The 19,599-nt window shown below is 44.7% G+C and overlaps 1 protein-coding gene across 1 annotated transcript; it reads left to right on the forward strand.

The window, feature by feature from the left end:
• Positions 1–1,132: 1,132 nt before the first annotated feature.
• On the forward strand, positions 1,133–14,361 carry LOC119381707 (guanylate cyclase soluble subunit beta-1). Its single transcript, XM_037649475.1, has 5 exons — positions 1,133–1,271; positions 2,161–2,326; positions 5,535–5,587; positions 8,826–8,950; positions 13,936–14,361. The coding sequence occupies exons 1-5, from the start codon at positions 1,133–1,135 to the stop codon at positions 14,359–14,361; spliced, it is 909 nt and encodes a 302-aa protein (XP_037505403.1).
• Positions 14,362–19,599: the final 5,238 nt, after the last annotated feature.

Genomic DNA, 19,599 nt, shown 5'->3' on the forward strand with positions numbered 1-19,599 from the left:
GACAACTCAAGTCGCAATTCGCTTTGCATTCGTAAAACAACATTTTGCGTTTTTGAATTAAGAGTCTGGTTGTCTGGAAGCGCGCTAACGAGGATGAATTCTACATGTAGGAGGGGAGTTGATGAGCGCAAAAGGCGTAGGACACAGAAACATTTGACAACACGAGCGTTGCGCGTTGTCAAGTCTTTCTGTGTCCTACGTCTTTTGCTTTGTTTCAATATGAACACCGAAGGCCAAATCTGCGGGTTATGTATTGCCGCTGTTATTTTTCCTGTCACGCAGAATAAACACCGCGTATACAGGAACGTTTGAACGAATTGCTAGGGAAGATTACATTACATATGTACACTTTTGTGAGTTCAGTATGCGTCGTTTTATTCTTTCGTTCCATTTGCTCGTTGGTGAATAGTTTGAAATCTATGACACCTTCTGTCTAACAAACAAATCGTATTTTGCGATAATGATGGTTATTTTGCGTTCATTTACATTGCGCATGGACATTTCCATCATAATTATTGCACTCTTCTTGGTAGCGAATGCGAGCAGCCGGAGCAATCCTACCAGCCACCACAGAGTTGCTCGAATCTCCGCTGAATGGTGAGTAGTCGTGGTCTTGGTCAACATATATTTTTATTTTTGGAAAATAATATGTATACCACAGCATAATTTTTAAATAACTCGTCTAATATGTACAGAAATACTCAATAAAGTGGACGGGGGAACTGCCGTCTCCGTAGCTGTATTGGCAGAGCATCGAACACGATGACCGAACTTACTCGAAGGTTGTGGGTTCGGTCATCATCGTCGGTGTTGTTCTTTCGTCTAGTTTAGTTATATTCCTATTGGATCATTTCTTTCTTCCTTTTATTCTCTAATGAATGTAGTACAGACTCAATGCAAAGTTTTCTCATTTACTATAGTATTATTGGTACACCCAACATGTGAAGTCATAACGGCGTTGTACGCGTTCGTTATCGAAAAACATGTTTCCAAAGAATACAGCATTTGAAGGTAGCGGTGAACTTTCGTAACATGCAGGCCTGAATCTAGACACGTCTCTAGAGGCGATCGAGGAGCCCTTCCTGTACAGCAGCACGATTGCGACCACATCCTTCGTGTCCTGTGTTCCATTATGGCCGACTTCCTGACGAACCTGGACAACCTGCACGACCACCTGGCATCCACCTATCCAGGAACGCGAGCTCCCTCTTTTGGCGTAAAACCAGGTCCCAGCGGTCAAATACTCTTACATTACTACAATGACCGGAAAGGTACGCGTCCAATCCTACCAGTGCTGGAGCGTTGACCCTTGCCCGGCACGTGCCGTGATTATATCTGCCATTTGCGAAGGGATGACATTGTGGTGTATGGTTGTGCTATCTACGACGTTTTCTTTCTTCCTTTTTTTTTGGCATAACAGGACGCTCTGTGATGCATTTTTCGAACGCTGCAGCTGCATCACTGTCTGAAAGACAATGAAAACCAAATTTACGAAATAAATTTAGAGAATGAATATTTGGTGCTCTAAAAGGCGAGCTTATAACACCTCAGGTGCACAGTCGACCACAAAATAATATGCACCACGCGAGCACATGCCGAAACCACCGTCCGTGCCGTTTTGTGGCGAGTCATCTGCTATCAAGAGCATAGCTGTAGCTGCGCATACGCTAGAGTAATGCTGCGGCACTGACAGTAATTTCTTCTCGCGCTCGCGTGGTTCATATTATTTGGAAAGGACGTTCCGAAAGGGCGTCAAGCGCTAGCACATAAGTCATCGTGCTAGTTACCTCATGTTGTCAACTTATCTCATGAGATGCAATTACCTGAAGATGAAGTAATTGAGGATATACGCATCCAGAACTTTTTATATCAAACCACTTACTTAAGCCAGCGCGTACTTACTTTTTGGTATTGCCAATCTATAGTAGCATGCAAGACATTCCACTAGGCTAACATCTCCAGCTAACACCGGCGTTATAGGCTGGAGTACTTGGCATCTGACTTTTCCTTTCTTTCTTCGTCAAAAATGATTGAAGAAAAGAGCTAGTTGGTTCGCGGGAAGAGGAATAGGATCCGCTTCAGTGCATTGCCTGTCAGACTGCCACGCTCAACTTCACGTAGTGTTGTTTCTCGAGATCTGTATAGGCATACTATACTCAGGCCTCCATCCAGTCGTGCTTGGAATCGTTAAAGTGGCGGGGAAAGAGATCTTCAATACGGAGGTCAGCGCCAACATCTCCGTCGTGTCAGAATTCGGAGACAGAGCTCACGCGACTATGGAGGTGACCGAGCAGAACAAAGAAGGCAAGAGCTGCCTGCTTCGGAGGTACACTTTGCTTCACCAGCATTCATTACAAGTGACTGCGCTCTGTACCCGCATTGTTATACGTCACTTTGGTTCGCTAGCTGCGGAATCGCGCAGCTGAATGAAAGGTCGCAGGATCGATTCTCTACAGCGGCGGCTGCGTTCATACGCGAGAGTATGCAAGAACCTGTAGGATATCGTGCCTTTATTGTAGGTTAAGAGACCCCCAGGCAGCATAAGTTAATCTAGTTTCACTGTAAAGATGTCTGTCGCAAACTGCTGAGCCGTTCTGAGATGTCCTAACCCTATAGTCGAATTTTTATAATTCACGTATCGGTTTTCTTAACATTTTCGTCATAAATTCCACTGTACCAAAATTATTAGTACAATGTCGAGGATAAACAGAGATCTTCATTGTCTAACTGAAATTGAAATTCAACGGTTGCCAGTAATCTGGGACACAATGGTTCCTCAGCAGTTGCTGGCATTGACGAAGAAATACATTAGGCGAGAGCGTTATGCCACTTGGCCAGCCTGAGCGAACCGACGCTCCACGAAGCCTCGTCTCTTCACAGTATCTGCCCAACACCTGAGGCCGAATTCACAAACCTCTTCTTTCGCAAACCTCTTCTTCCATTCGCTGGTGGCCTTCGCTCACTATATCTCCAACAACAGGATTGGATGTAATTTTCTCTCAGGAATTTTTCTGGCATCGGAGGTTTTTGTGAATACGGACCCTGAACTCTGACACGCAGCGTGTTGGAAGTTTATGTTATGTGCGCTACCGCAGCTTTTACTGCGCTGCACGTGCGTGATGACGTAAAGGTGACGCGTCGGGCCGATACTTGGTTTTCCTTGGCTTCGAAGCCATTCTTGACTAGTTCATGTTTTGATAGGGTGAGTGGCGGTATACCATTTTTATGTAGCGCAAGCACGTGTCGCCCCTTTCATCTCGTCCACATTAGTTCGTACATTGATTTGTTCACTATGAAGACTCTGTACAGGAGCGGAAAGCACAGGCCTCGCCGACCAGGCATAACAAGCTACCGATATTGGATAAAGATAAGACGCGGCGACCGTGCTGGTGCGCGACTGAGTCGCGACCTATATTCGTTGTTATGCGAGTCTGCTTGCTTGCGCCAGTTCATAACATTCTGTTGAACATGTCACATCGATTGGCTTGTCGTCTACGTCTGGGGTGTCAGAATAACGCGAGGCGAACGTCCCGTGCACCGGCACGGACGTCGTGATGTGTTTTGTTTTATTAACCGAACAACCGTTGCTATGGTATCAGCCTCAGACCGTGTCGATCTAGAGTAGGTAAACTGATTGGTACTGGGATTGTGACTGAATACATAATGAGAGAAAAAAAAATGGGGGAAGGCATAAATGTCGGCTTGTGACACATTAGTCGGCAACGTGTATTTAAGTCAGCAACATGTTCTGAACTGACCGAATGCTGACCGAGAGTTTTTTCGATGGCCAACGCCAGATAATCTGATCATATCCGTGTGCATTTTGCTCATTTGTTTTACGATATATTCTTGCAGCGTAAACCTTCGGGGTGCAGGCGGTCTCGACTACACGCTTCTATAGTAGAGTTCGATATGAGTTGCGACACGAACATACGCAACGAATGGCTCCCTCTAAGAACAGGAGAAAGGAAAGAGAAAGTGCGAGTGAGTGAGATAGAGAGAAAAAACGTCTCTATTAACAGCTTCGCTGTTTAGAAAATCGTTCCTTGTCCGACGAACCAAAAAACTATCATAATCGTAAACGGGTATGTGCCACAGAAAGTGGGTAAATCCCATGACTCACCACTGGTCCACTAAAAAGGAAGAATGCAACAGTTAGCTCAACAAGAAATCGACAGTGTGCCCGAGTACGTACGACGGGAGGTAACTGCGGCTGCGAGAAGACCCCCGAAGCGATGGAAGGCCTACGCCAACGACGACGTGCCCGTAGATCCATGAGAGATGGGAACGCTTGGTTTCAGCGCGAGTTTCTGTCGGTGGAGGGTTAGCTATTTTTCGTGACTGAAGTTTCGGAGAAGCGATGTGTTTCTGGGTCTCTCGCTCACTTTATACAAGAAGGTATGGTTACATCTGATAGTTTCGGACCGAATTCAAGTGGCATGTTTACTCACCTACTACCGGTTCTCGCTGACGGTGCCTAATGTCGCTTACTTGTTGGTAATTTTGGACATCCGCACTTGTAACGGCAACATTCTCTTCCTCCAGTCATAATCACATCATTGAGTTGTCTGCCATTTTGTTATTTATTACACTATCCTTTCCGCGACGTTTTCGTCAGTCAGAAGTGCGCGGTTGCAGGTTTCGCCTTCTGGGTCAAGTTAACCCTCCTATTTCAGAGGAGGACACCTTCAACACCCTCCTTCTCCATTTCTCATTGCCTCTTAAGGAGACACTAAAGAGAAAAAACAATTTTTGTCACATTAGTATATTGCAATATAACAGTACGGACAGGCGCCCATCTTACCTCTAGAAGGCGCTTGGTAAGCTACAAAACGCTTAAAAAGAAAATGCAGGTGGCGACACCGCCTTGAATAATAATAATAGCTGCAATCTAACGTCGCAAACCCCGATATGATTACGAGGAACACCGTAGTGGAAGACTCCAGAAATTTCGACCACCTGTGGTCCTTTAACGTGCACCGAAATCTAAGCACACAGGCCTCGAACATTGTCGCCTCCATCAAAACTGCAGACGCCATGGCCGAGATTCGATCCCGCGACCTTCGGATCAGCAATCGAGCGCCATAACCACTACACCGCCGTGGCGGGGAACGCCGCCTTGAAGTTCCCGCAGAAGCTCGCCATTACGTCATACATATTCACGGCGTCTGCTAGGGCCTACGTAATCGTGTTTCTGGGAAAAACTACTTACATTTTTTTCTAAGAGAACAAAAGTCTGAGTATGGCAAGTTTCACAAAATTTCATTAAACCAATGTTGCGAATTTATGTAAAAAGACTGGAATTGTTAACGTCAAACTGATCTTAGCATGCCGAAGTTACGGCCCTAAATGGAGACATGAAACTTTTAACTTCATTTCCTCTTGTAGTAATTAACCTGTAATGTAAATATTAATGGTAGTAGAGTTATGACAGAATAATTTATCTGCGTAAAATGATGTAACGTTTCACATTAGTGTCCCTTCAAATTAGCGCTGTACATGATATACACGATGCCTTCGCTGGGCGTTTTCAGTGGCAGCAAGGCATCCGAGACGCTGAGTAAATTGCGCGAGGACCTGGCCATAGGTGTGCGAACTATTGCGCCGCATTCCCGTTGGACGTCCTTTTCGGCCGTCGGAGAGACGGAGCGGGATGCGCGGGAGAGGAGGACAAACCGACCCGGTGCATGTCCGTTTCTTCGGCGACGAACATGCGTGGAGAAAGAGGAAATTTACGTTGTCTGAGCTTCAAGGTCAAAGGCATGTACAAAGTCGTTTGCTGGGATTTTACCGGGAGGAATAAGTTATCGTTTAAAAACAGACCAGGTAAAAGCAGGAAATATTTGCCTCCTAGCATCGTAACTTCGATGTTCGTTTTGAGTCTTTTTTTTTTCAGGCCTTTAAGTATTATTTTCTTTCGAAAGCTTGCCTATAGACAAAATACGAATGCATATAAAAAGTACAAGAACAAATTCAATTCAAGAAAAAAAATCCGGCAGATCCCACGCATTGTGGGAATCGATGTAATGCGAAGCAGCTAGCAAAGAGCTGCATACACCGCGTTGTTTTTCTGAGCCGAATGAAATCATTCATACCATGGCATCTAGTTCACCACATATCGCATGTTTGCCATGCACGCATGTATGCACAATCTGGTATATACCATGCCAATGAAACGTATATTCTGGTATATACAATGCATGACCTGTCGTTTGTGTTCATCACGCACTCGTGTCGTGCCATACCAATTTTGGTATATATCCAGTTAACAAAACTGCCGCAAGCGCACCATGACAGTGTCAAGTAAATCATACCGTACATGACATGCACAACATGATTCGCATGTTAAGGCCTGTCACTTATGTTCGCCATACGGTCACAGCGCGCAATACCAATTTTGGTGTATGTCATGCTAGCGAAACGGCCGCGAATGCACCATGATCGTGGCATGTAAATCGTGACATACATGACATGCATGTCATGGTTTTCATGTCACCACCTGTTATTCATGTTCGTCATACTGTCGCGTCGCGCAATACAAATTTTGGTGCATATAAAGCTAGCGAAACGGCCGCGAATGCATCATGAGCGTGGCATGTAAATGACGTTGTACATGACTTGCGTGTCGTTATTTTCATGTTACCACCTCTCATATACGTTCGTCATCGAGTCACATCGCGCAATACCAATTTTGGCGTATATCAATCTAGCGAAACGGCCACGCGTGCACCATGAGCATAGCATGTAAATCACGTCGTACGGTACATGTCATGCATGACATGACTTTTATGTTACCACCTCTCATTTACGTTCGTCATACAGTCACATCGCGCAATACCAATTTTGGTGTATATCAATCTAGCGAAACGGTCACGAGTGCACCATGAGCGTAGCATGTAAATCATGTAGTACATGTCATGCATGACATGTGTTTTATGTTACCACCTCTCATTTACGTTCGTCATACAGTCGCGTCACGCAATACGAATTTTAGTGTATATCAAGCCAGCGAAGCGGCCGCGAATGCATCATGAGTGTGGAATGTAAATCATGACATTAATGTTATGGTTTTCATGTTACCAACTGTTATTCATGTTCTTCATACAGTCACATCGCGCAATACCAGTTTTGGTATATATCAATCTAGCGAAACGGCCGCGAGCGCACCACGAGCGTGGCATGTAAATCATGTCGTACATGAGTTGCATGTCATGCTTTTCATGTTACCACCTCTCATTACGTTCGTCACACAGTCGTGTCGCGCAATACCAATTTTGGTGTATATGAAGCAAGCGAAACGGCCGCGAATGCACCATGAGCGTGGCATGTAAATCATGACATATATGACGTGCATGTTATGGTTTTCACGTTAATACCTGTTATTCATGTTCTTCATACAGTCACATCGCACAATACCAATTTTGGTGTATATCAATTTAGCGGAACGGCCGCGAGTGCGTCTTGAGCGTGTCATGAAACCATGTCGTACATGACATGACATGCATGTCATGATTTTCACGTTACCACGTGTCAGTTATGTTCTTCATACAGAAATATCTCATCATACCAGTTTTCGTATATATCCATTCATTTAAACGGCCGCGAGCGCCCCGAGACCATGTCATGTAAATCAAGCTGCACATGACATGCGTATCATGATTTGCATGTTAGGACCTGTCATTATGTTCTTCATGAACTCTTGTCACGCCATACCAATATTGGTATATATGAAAGTAACGGAACGGCCGAAAGAGCCCTAAGGCAGTGGAATTTAAATCGTGCTGTTCATGACATGCATGTCATGATTTTCATGTTATGACCTGCCATTTATGTTCGTAATAAAGTCATGTTATGCCACATCAGTTTTGGTATACATGCGATTAACGAAACGGCCAGGAGAGCACAAGGTCGTAGGCGGCTAGATAGATAGATAGATAGATAGATAGATAGATAGATAGATAGATAGATAGATAGATAGATAGATAGATAGATAGATAGATAGATAGATAGATAGATAGATAGATAGATAGATAGATAGATAGATAGATAGATAGATAGATAGATAGATAGATACGCTCAAAGTCGCAGAAGTTCGCTAAAAAATGCTTCGCAATTAACATGCAACGCATCTCCACGAAGTGAATGATGACGAGTGAGCTAAGTTAGGTCCTAAGGTTCATAATATCTACTTCGTAGTCCCCCACTAGTATAAAGGGTTTGTGCTCGTAGGAGTTTTATATTGTTCCGTCTCAATTAGGATTGATATTAGTGTACTGTTCAACCTTTTTTTGTGTCTCACATATGTTACCCGATCGTTGCCCTATATAATGTAAGTTGGGTGGCATAAAGTGACAAAGAGTCGACGACAAAGCTCGCTCCTATGGTCCATAATGTGTACGTTGAAGTCGCCGACTAATATAAAGGATTTGTGCTTGTAGGTGTTTTATATTGCTTTGTCACAATTATGATTGTTGTTAGTCTATTGCGAACTTTTTTATTCACGTACACACATATGTTTCGACTATAGCAACGGTTTTCTAGCCACCATGGCAACGGACAGTGAGCGTCGACGACAAAGCTAGGTCCTAAGGTCCATAATGTCTATGTTTAAATCGCCGACTAGTATAAAGGGTTTGTGCTTCTAGGCGTTTTATTTGTTCTGGCAAAATTATGATTAGTCTATTGTTAAACATTTTTAGGGGATTTTACACGGTGCTGTGCCGTGAGCACGGACACCACACAACGCAGAAGCCTAGACCCTAAGGTTCTTCGCCCCTAAAATCTTGAAGTGCATGGTGAAATGACCCACGAATAAAAATCTCAAGGTCGGTCGGGTGGTCAGGTCGAATGCCTGTTGCTCGATTGCGACGAGAACTTCTTTGGTGAGGACCTGACCGATAACTGCCATGCGATGAGTGTCATTGCTGATGGCAGGGGAATGGCAAACACCGTATGTGTGTGTCCCGGCGTGAAACAGACCCGCCAGCTTCGTACAAATCTTCGCACGTCACCTGCCTATAGTCACACGCTGGCACTATCGCATTCGGAAATCTTTAGTAGCTTTCTTTTCACTTTTGTTTGGTTGTCATGGACTGCGAAAACAAGCGCTCCTGTCGCAGACGTGCTCATCAACACCGGTGATGAGTCACCTGCGCAGCGCATTTTTCTTTCTCTGCCCTAGGTACCCAGCTGTACCTCTCAATAATGAATTTAGCATAGTTTTTTAATTTTTCTTGCTCTTTGGCGCAGGTGTTTGGAAATCGCGTGAGAACGCAAGCCGAGCGTGCATTGAATCGCGGCGAATGCATTGACACGCGGAATAATGGAGCATGTAAACACAGCTTCGATGGCAACGGACTGCGAACGTTCTGCAACAACAAACGTTGGGTTGCCCGAAAGGTATTCGGTCGCCACGCTACGGCAAGCTTCCTCGGGCGATTGAAAGCTGCAGGCGCTGATGCGCGGATGTAAAAAACTGGAGATGGGCTTGCGCTACGCGTAAGAGGCGTCGACTGAAACGGGTGAATGTTGGTGGTGCCCATGGAGACTCCTGGGAATCGAAAAGCTCGCGTGTATCCGAAGCGCGCTCCGACAAAAAAAAAGAAAAACCTTTAAATAGGCACACGTCGACTCGCAGAATGATTACAAACGAAATGAAAGAAAACAAAACCTATACATACGGTGTGTTCAGAGATGTGGGCAACAAAAAGCCCTCCGATTCCCGACAAAAATCGGAGCTCAGTTGGGCTCTTTCTTTATTTTTTTCCCTATAATTGAACGTCCTATCGCTACGGAAACAGACTATACTTTCCCTCTGTCGATGATGTTTATATATTACACTTATGCTTGTGCTTGAAAAAGTATGCAGAGCATTAACGGATGCTTCTTATAACTTACGCAAGCCTTAGAGACGAAAAGTACACAGAATAAAAATACAGAAAGCATTTAATAGTCTAAGCAAAACATTTCCGTAAATTTGCTTCGAGGGGACAAATATAGATAGTCGCCTATATTGGGAACCATGAGGCTTTGGGAGAGGAGGCAAAATTGTGAAAGGAAAGGGAAAGAGGTTGACTAAAGCTGTCCACAATACGTGCGAAGAGGAGATTATGGAGCAAAAAAAAAAAACAAAAGAGAGAGAGAAAGAGTAAAGAGGAACGTTTTCTTTCGAGGTTACTGCGGGTAAATAATACAATAAACGATATTGATATCATATATTTAAGATAATTAGAACACATTCCTAATAGCACTTTTACCGAGGCAACGGCAAAGTGCGAGCCTTTAATATGGATCTTCTTAAGTTCATGTTTACATTCGTAGAAGTCATCATGAATGACAAGTAAGCCTACTTTAAGTACGCTCAAGATGATTTATTGGTTGGTCAAGGCGATTATCACAGGGGTATCCTGACAGTATGGACAGGTCAACTCTCTCTGTCTGTGAGTATGTTTGACTGCTCAGAAATCCGCTACCGTATGTGTGTCAGTTCAGCGTCGCGTACATATTGCGATAGGAAGACGTAATGCTTTCTTAACTATGAACTATGAGCTCCGGGGAGCCATATCTGACGCACACGTGCGTTAGGATAATATTTTGTGAAACTTACTGCTGTTTCAATTAATAGTGAGGGCTTCTGTCAGTCTATGTCATTATATATCGACCCTGACACATGACCTCCAACGTATCAGATATGCTATAAATATCATAGAAAACGTTAAGCTGCATTCTGAAATGAAATCAAATGCGTCTTGGGACAAAGTAATAGGACCAAATGCTAGGGCGCAATAAATTCGACACGTTTTCAATATCGCTATCTTAGCCTTTATTCTTAATAATTCACACAGAGAATTGACACATAACTGAACTGCATTATGCATGTCAAACTTCACTTAATGTGTCGCACAACTTCTCATGTGACCGTCGAGATCTACCCAATCTCAGATGACAGCGTGATTTGCGAGAAAATGAAGCCTTAAGTGTCACACAAGTTCGGTCCAATAACTATCTTTAGTTTTTGGCAGTCTAACACATCAAATACATATATAGTCCTAATTGAACAGCAACTCAAAGACATATCTTCTTCATCCCTGAAACCATGGGCGCAACAACGTTGCGGCGAAGAGTTTCTCGGTATTAAAATCAGCGCTGGTGCAAAAATGTCCTTCTTTCCACATCTCTCTTTCGCCCTTTCCTCACCGTCGCAACACTTCCGTCACGGCGTGTCAGTGCACAGGCATTATGCCTTCTCGGTACCACCCTGCCAGCCTCGTGTCTCGTTTCTCGGACCATTTTCTCGTCCTCCCCTATCACTACCGCTACTACTACACTACTACTCTTCCTCCGCCTTGTGCTTATATGCGGTGTCGGTCGTGTTCATAGTCGGGGCCTTGTCGGGTCTCTCTTTGTTATTTCCCCCCAAACAGTGGTTGTCGACCACGACGAAACCATCGGCCGACGCCAATGGCCTATCTCTTCGCCCTCGTTTCCGTGTCACCGCACTTGTTCCTCGTACGCGAGATAGCGTTGTCCAGCGTTTTTCTCGCGTTTTTTTTTTTTTTTTGAACTCTTTGCTCGCCTCTCCTCCTCATAGCGAGTGGCATTTCGAAAGCCCAAAGAGCAGTAAGGAATGAAACAAGCGCGTAACTGTGTTCTGAGATCGCAGTGCCCACCTCCTCTCTCAAACCAAGTCTCTCTCTGTCTCCTCCTCAATCTCTCAGTCATTCTGGCTTTTTGGCGTTGTTTTCTTTTTTTCAGGTTAGTGCTTCCACTTCTATGCCTACTTGCTGCTCTTTCTTCACGTTCTGTGTTTGCCCGATCTCTCAGTCTCACTCGCCGTTACGCCTTCCAAACACTCGGTGGTCACGTATAGTCAACGACGTTGGCCGAAGCCTTCATCATCGCACAGTTACTCCTCGAGAAGGGAAATATGCATGTGCAAGGAAGCGATCCCTTCCCGTGCGTTGCGAACAAATCGTCGTCGATTCGGGTGCTTGGTATGGTATGGTATGGAAAAACTTTATTTAGGTCCGTCGGGGCGTGAACTAGCACGTACCGGGCCGTTCCCACGTCGGGAGAGATAGGCCTAACCTGTCCGCCACGTCGTGGGCCCGTTGGACTGCCCATAGCTGCGTCCTGAAATCCGCACTGCGTACTAATTCGGGTGCTTGGCATTTTTAAAGACGATAGTCTTTCTTGGGGAACTTAAACGCAGAAATTCTGATCTGTCTTCAAGTTTGTCGGCACGTCACCCGATTCAACCACCCGGCCAAAGTTGAACCACTTGCTTACCGCCCACCCATCTTGAACTGGTACGGCTGTTCCTACTTGTGAACATCGTAAAAAGTAAATATTACGCATGAGGCGCAACATCATTAGGTAAGTATTAGTAGGTGTGTTCCTTTAATAGAAAATACATAGATACGCAATTTTAAAGACCCTAGTTTCTTAAGCTGCTCTGAAAATGCAACTACGCTGAAACTTGTCTTCCCCCGTGCCCTCCTCACAAGCTCATGTTGTGTTTCGGTTTCGGTTCAGTATTGCATTGTACGAATGACAGGGGCCGCCGCTCTGGCATTCCTGTATTACCCAGGCGACGTGTAAATAAGAGAGTTTGTGGAGAGTACTCGTTGAGTGCGGACGTTTCTTCTCCTTCGGCGCATCGCGCCAAACCGCGTGTTCGGGCTGGCCGGCGTCCCCGCCGGTCGCGTTAGTCAGCGCCGGTCTTCACCTGCCGCTGCGCCGGGACTACCAGCCCGCAACACAGCACTCATGTTTCCCGACGTATTGCCTGGTGGCGTCCATATCTCACGCAGCGCCTCTTCTATCGTCTTTAGACGACATTTGCAGCGAAGCACGCAGATACGCGGCCATTTTTTTTTTTTTTTTCATTTCCGATGTTTCGTCGAGGCTCCTCTAAGCGATCGATTTTTCACCCCAGCGTCTCTGCCAAGGCGGCGCAGTCGAGCGAGGAAATAAAAGCAGAAGCCGTCTATCGGGAATAAAATAGCCTCGAGCGTCGGATGGCGCCAGCGAACCTTTGCCCCCGTATTGCAGCGCCGAGGGAAGGTGTTCTTGTGGTACAAATATGGACGGCGTTATGCGTCATGGACTGTGTTCATAGGTGTGCAAAACATAACTGTATACATGAGGAGTAAACTTATGTAAAATGGAAAATATTTACATGCTTCTTACAATAGAGCCGCTCCTATTCATAGCTTTAAACGTGCTGAATTTCGGAGGGAAGTTATGGCTTCTTTTCTACTGCTCTGTGTCTCGGTAGCTTCTCTTTGAGAACATCATTGTAACTTAAGTTAAAATTGGCTACGGGAAGGGGGACTTTTCACTATTGTACTGCGTAACAAACGTACAATTTCCGATGGCTCCGGCCATCTTACCGACAATCTCCGACCATCTTACCATCTTACACACAAATGGTCGTTACGCAACAACAGCATGCCTCGAGAAGACCAATGACGGTTTCACTTAAGCCGATTTCACCAGGCATGACGTCTCCAACCTTATCGCATTTTCTTGTTTAAAAGTTCGTAGCGAAATGCTTTACTGATCTTCTAAAGTGGGAAAAAGCAAGGGAAAATGGATCTATGAGGAAACGATTGCGCAGATACCACGCCCCTCCACAGATTTCTTCAATCGTTTAATCATCCTTTTGCGTCAAAATCAAGTAATTTCAAAGGTTTTTGTTTCTCCATCGCACGCTTTTTATCTGCCATGCGAAGGTTGCGGGTTCGAACCCGACCGCTGTGTTCGCATTTCGATGGAGGCAAATTGCTAGTGGCCCGTGTAATGTGCGATGTCAGTACACGTTAAAGAACACCATTAAAATTTCCGAAACATTTCACTATGGTGTGCCTCATAATCATATCGGTTTTAGCACGTAAATCACCAGATGATATTATTTTATCTGTCCTCTTTCAGGTTTTCGTTGTGCGGACCAAAGAAGGCGTGCTCAAGCCTCGCGGGTCTGATAACTCTCAGCACGACGGCGGAGACGGCTCGAGCCCTGCGGTTCTACGACTCAAGGGTCAGATGGTGTCGGTGGAAGATGCGCAGAGCATCCTGTTGTTGTGTTCACCGCGCGTTAAGGACATCGGCGACATGCAGCGAATAGGGTTGTTCTTCAGCGATCTTGCCATACACGACCCTGCCAGGGAGCTGTTCCTACGATCTCATTACCAATGTGGAGAGCGGGAGCTCATCGAGAAGCAGGACGAGGCCACCGACAGAGTGCTCATGTTGCAATCCAAGCTGGACGAGGACAAGAAACTAACCGAGGAGCTAGTCCATTCTATACTGCCATCTAAAGTGAGCGTACTTCTCATGACACTTTCCAAGAATTCTTAGTCTGAGCGTGTGTTGGTATTACGCATCAGCTTGCTTGCCAGAACTGTGTAAACAATGCCGGTTCCGTGAGGTCCGCCTTTTGCTTTTACGCTTTAGTCATAAAAAAGTCGGTATTCGGCCATTTTGGCCCGCGAAACAAATGCTGAAACTTTTGGGCATCGGATATGCTAGACTACTATTTCGAAATGCAAATACACTACGACAAATTCTTAACGCTTTTCTTCATTGCCATGAAGCCACTTTTTTGTGTAGCAATGACATCCCACTAACTTCTCCAGCTATATGAAATCTCTACTCCATCTTTTCAGCAGAAAAAAAGAAGACTGAAGAAGAAAAAGTGCAACGCAAGACATCTCGCTCAATTATTTGCGCATTCAATCTCGGCATTTCCGGGTTTGAATCCTGCGCTCCGACGGCTCTCCGTAACCATCTCCGAGAAGCTCGCGAGCTAAGCCGCCTCGCTTCTTTGCCGCATAAAAAGTGAGCGGAAAATAGGCCGACGCCCCCACTAGCAAAAGAGAAAAAGAAAGAAAATCTAGAGCGAAGCTCCAAAGTAACCTTATTTCTGAACGTGATACGCTCACTGGGCGCCTCACCCATCGCTTCTCTTTCGGAGCAAGAAAATAGGTAAGTTGCAAGCGTCGCGTTTTAAACAAATCGAGCATGCACACTCGCAAGAGCATGTCTTTTTAATACATATCTTTCTTGCTGGTCTTTCTCTAGTTTTCTGCGTGATAGCCCGAGAAGACGACGTGTGCGCACGAGAATAATACAAATATAGGTAAAGAGAGTGTGAGACAAGATCGTCTCAATTTTTAATGACGGCTGCGGATTCGGTGCGAAATTTCTTATGCGTTAGCGGGGGACGGGGGTGGGGGTTACTTCGAATGTTCTTTCGGCCCAGGATCAGCGGACGAGTCGTGCGGGAAAGTGCAGCTCCGGCTTCTTGCACTCCCACCACGTAGCTCGCACCCTTGACTGCGGCCCCCATTCGGTGTGCGCCGCAAAATTGACGGCGCTGCTCCGTCTAACAGCGTGAAGATCTTCTTTTTATTTATATATACGTACTTTCTTCAAACGTGCTCCTTCTTTTCTGTTTTAGGGGCGAAGCTCCTTAAGGCGGCACCGTTCGTCCCTCGTAGTCGTAGTCGTAGTAGTCGTAGTGCGTAACCAGTTTTACGCTTTGACCTCCAAGGGGGTGCCGGTGGGAGATTTTTCCTGTGCGTTGTTGAACAATAAAAAAATTCGCAGCATTAGCTGAAAGCCGACTTCTTCTGTCTCTCATTCCCATTAGCAGCCATTGTTTACCTGCAAGGTAGTGCCTGGTGAGATTTCTCCTGTGCGTGATTAAACAATAAAAATTTTGTTCAAAACGCCGTTGATTGATGAAATAAACCAACGAAAGACGCCAGATGTTTTGTAAAAGCAAAACGAAAGAACGCCAGATGTTTCTAAAGCAGAACGAAAAGACGCCAGCTGCTTAACGAAAGACGCCAGATGTTTTCTAAAGCAATGGTTTTCTAAACAATGAAAATTCACAGCGTACATGTAAAATTAAAGTGAGCTGCAAGTCGTCATAACTCATCGAACCTTTAGTATAAACGCGCCCGATCTCACGTCGGTGATGATGTACTGGGCTGAATTCACGGAAGATTCACGGTTTACCGATGAACCTCCGCAGCTTCGCCCACTCATCATCATTCATTCCGGGGATATGCTGTGATTTTTTTCTGTTGACTTCAGGAAACGCACTCTTACTTACGGAATTGTGCGCTGAGGAACACCGCTGATGCTTTTGCGCAGGCGCTGTATGTTTGAATAAGTTCGGCATGTTTGCTGCAAACACACGAATTAGGGGGTGAGATTTGGGACAGCTCATACTGTATGCATTATTAATTATCCCAAATCCGAAATATTTAGAAAGTGTCGGTTAATTTCTGTATTATCCGAGGACATAATTTCAAGTGCAAGAGCTGGGTGGCCTCTGTGTAAGCACGCCTTCTGTTGCCCTCACCAAAAAGGAAATTGATTATCTGGCTGCGATGCAATATGTTGTGCGTTTGCGCTTATGTGTGCTGTTATTAGTGTATATATTTTTAGCGTTCTCACTAATAAAATTTAGTTGAAGTCAGCGCCGATGTTGTGTCCTTTCATCAGTTCTCGTTTATTCTGCGCTGTGCAAATATGTCAATTCCATAATTTCACGTTGCCCAATCTCGATTAACTATAGTTGAAGTAGGGCTTTATGAGCCTGAGCGCACGGTCGGCATCCCTTATAAATTTTATTAATCCGTATGAGTCTCGCCATAAAAATTCTTTATGACATGTTTGTTTAAAAGGACGTTCAACAGAATCCCTTGAATTGTTTAGATTGACAAAGCATTCTTTAAATAGTTGTATTCACTAATTTCGCGGTAAGATTAATATTAGAAGTCAATAGTAATGAGAAATTTCGTTGTTTAGAATTACCGCTGAAGAGCCAACGTCCTTAGGTGAGTGTTAAATCAAAGACTTCAATGAAATTTTGCTTAAACGAAGATGCGGAGGGAAGGGGGCGGATGAATGGCGGTCTGTTGTGCTCTCATTGAAACACTGCAAGATCCGTTAAGTCCGTCTTTGGTCTTCTTTAACATGCAGTATGATCTGTTTGTTGCGATAACAAACTAACTGGGTGCGAATAGATTTACTCAACATATTTGACTTCACATCGAGCTGTTGCAAGAACTTCGAGGTGGTCTCGCCTCCCCTCTTGATGTTCCGTTAATGTTCTTGTTACGGTAACAGCGAACAGGAGGGGTACTGCTAAAGGCTAATTGACTGCTACAGAGCAATTTCGCTTTTTCTTCGTTGTCCTTCGTGGTCCTGTCGGACAGCCAAGCTGCCACCCCTTTTTTCAGGCACCACATATTGCTCCTAAGTCTAGGCAAGTTTTCGCAATCATCATCATCAATACTTCGTTTTATTCATTTCTTTATTCAGTCCTCCCTGTAGTAACTTGACCTGCGTGACGTCTACTACTACTACTACTACTACTACTACTACTACTACTACTACTGCCACTTGCCACTACTACTACTACTAGTACTCTTACTACTACTAGTACTACTACTACTACTACTACTACTGCCACTACCACTACCACTACTACTACTACTACTACTACTACTACTACTACTACTACTACTACTAGTACTACTACTACTACTAGTACTAGTACTACTACTACTACTACTACTACTACTACTACTACGACGACGACGACGACGACGACGACGACGGCACAGGCTACACTAACCCAGCTTCGCCATAAAAAAAAAGTATCTCCAGCGCGCAGAAGCAAATACAGTCCAAGACCGTACAGTATGAACGGCAGCGACGGGTGGCCGTATTTGTGAGTAGGCGTCGAATGTATAATGCATGAGCAAAAAGTGAGCAGCGAAGTCATTCCTCCATGAGCTCGGACCGCCCGACGGCGATAAGGGACCGCGGAAGGAATATCGCTGCCGACGCGTCGACGTGTTCCCTCCTTACGGAACCTAATTGGAAAAATTCCCTGCCGATGTCCGCACGATGCTCCGATTATTCGCTGCCCGTTTAAATAGTGCAGTGGCGGCGCCAAGTTGTCTCAAGACATATTGAATGATTGAAAGAGCTCCGAGTCAAACTTGCGTGGCTTCTTCAGAATCGCCATTTCGTTCACTCCCGTACTTTCTTAGGCTTTTAGGTACTTTCCTTTAGTCTTAGTTCTTTGGAATTTTTATGCGCGAATGTTCCCGAATAAAACGATGACAGAGTGGGAGCAGTTGGATTATCTTTCGGTTTTTAAAGAAAAACAGTAAACAAATAAAATACAGGAATAAATATAAATGCATGCTCTTGGCTCCTTTTCTTCTTGAAAGAACATTAAGATGCTTAATAAATCTGTTGCTAATAAATTTAATAAATCTGTGCCGTGGAGAAGGAGTGGCATTACTCGCTGATTGATTGGAAAAACCGGCGAGGAAGACAAGTCCACGTATAATGACGATTAGCATGCCCAGACGCCATTTGAACAAGAAATAAGTGTTCTTTTGCTATTAAACATGGATATTATTATTATTATTATTATTATTATTATTATTATTATTATTATTATTATTATTATTATTATTATTATTATTATTATTATTATTATTATTATTATTATTATTATTGATTGCCCGTGAGCGTGATCGAGGGGAAACTAACGCATGGGCCGAATTTTCTCGAAAGCGTTTATTAGCTTCTAAATAATTCTTGTATCTCTACCACGTGCAACTATTTTTATAGTATTCTTCAAATTTGGGGTACATTTACACACTGAACAATGGATATCCAGGTTTTCTTCAATTTCCATTAAATCACGCTTATGCAGAATGGGCAAGCTGCTTCTAGTGGCGCATGGGCAGCACAGATTGTGCCTAGCTGTTTCCCCATTGGCGTTGTTGCTAATGCATTTGCCTGCCCCTGTGCGTTTTCAAATGAATGAGTTGTAAAAGCGCCTCATCGTCTCCGCCTGTATTCAGTTCTGCCTGTTGTAGCATAGCACCAGTCCATTACATTGGCGCATGTGCTATAGCTACCTGTCCCAACGCGAGCCTTAATATTTCTATCTCTGTCTTTCGATCCTATTAAAGGGGCCGTACAACACATTTTCAAGTAATCATCGAATGGCTTCATTAGAAAAGCTTATTGCCTCACGAATCGACTGCGGCAAAAATTTTTAGAATCTCTGAAGTACGAGTGGAATTAACGGGGATTTGCCGCACGCTTTAAGCGCTTTTTTTTTTCTCTTCTTTCGTACCAGCGACCACACTAAAAGCTACGCAGGGAGAGGGATGACAACGGGGCAAAAATATACGCTCTTTCGTCAGCGTGCGTCATCACCTTAAGCAGTTTCTTTTCATTTTTTTTTCTTCGAACGCGCGGCTCATTTTCAGTGTGATCGCGAACGCGCGCACAGGCTCCTGGCGGCATCTCGCGGCGGCCTCGGTAACTACGGAGGTCACGATGCTGAAATCAGCCAATGGCCGCGGACTTGGGTATATGGAATCCTTTGTAGAAAGAAGAGGGAGAGATTTCTGGCTGATTTTGCGAATTTATTGTAAATTCCAGTCCGCGCGCTGCGCTGTAATGTTTGGATCGCGTGTTCACAGTAGCCTCGACTACCGATGGGCAGCGTTTTCTGACCATGCTGAAAAAGTGTTGCAGGGCCCCTTT

Source organism: Rhipicephalus sanguineus, chromosome 2 (assembly GCF_013339695.2).
Source record: "Rhipicephalus sanguineus isolate Rsan-2018 chromosome 2, BIME_Rsan_1.4, whole genome shotgun sequence".
NCBI lineage: Eukaryota > Metazoa > Arthropoda > Arachnida > Ixodida > Ixodidae > Rhipicephalus > Rhipicephalus sanguineus.

Excerpts from the sequence above, each read along its gene's own strand:
- LOC119381707 (XM_037649475.1), top strand. The coding sequence starts at position 1,133 with ATGGCCGACTTCCTGACGAACCTGGACAACCTGCACGACCACCTGGCA. Across the intron at positions 5,588-8,825 it reads GCGCGAGGACCTGGCCATAG|GTCGGTCGGGTGGTCAGGTC; the intron begins GTGTGCGAACTA and ends AAAAATCTCAAG. Across the intron at positions 8,951-13,935 it reads GCAGGGGAATGGCAAACACC|GTTTTCGTTGTGCGGACCAA; the intron begins GTATGTGTGTGT and ends GTCCTCTTTCAG.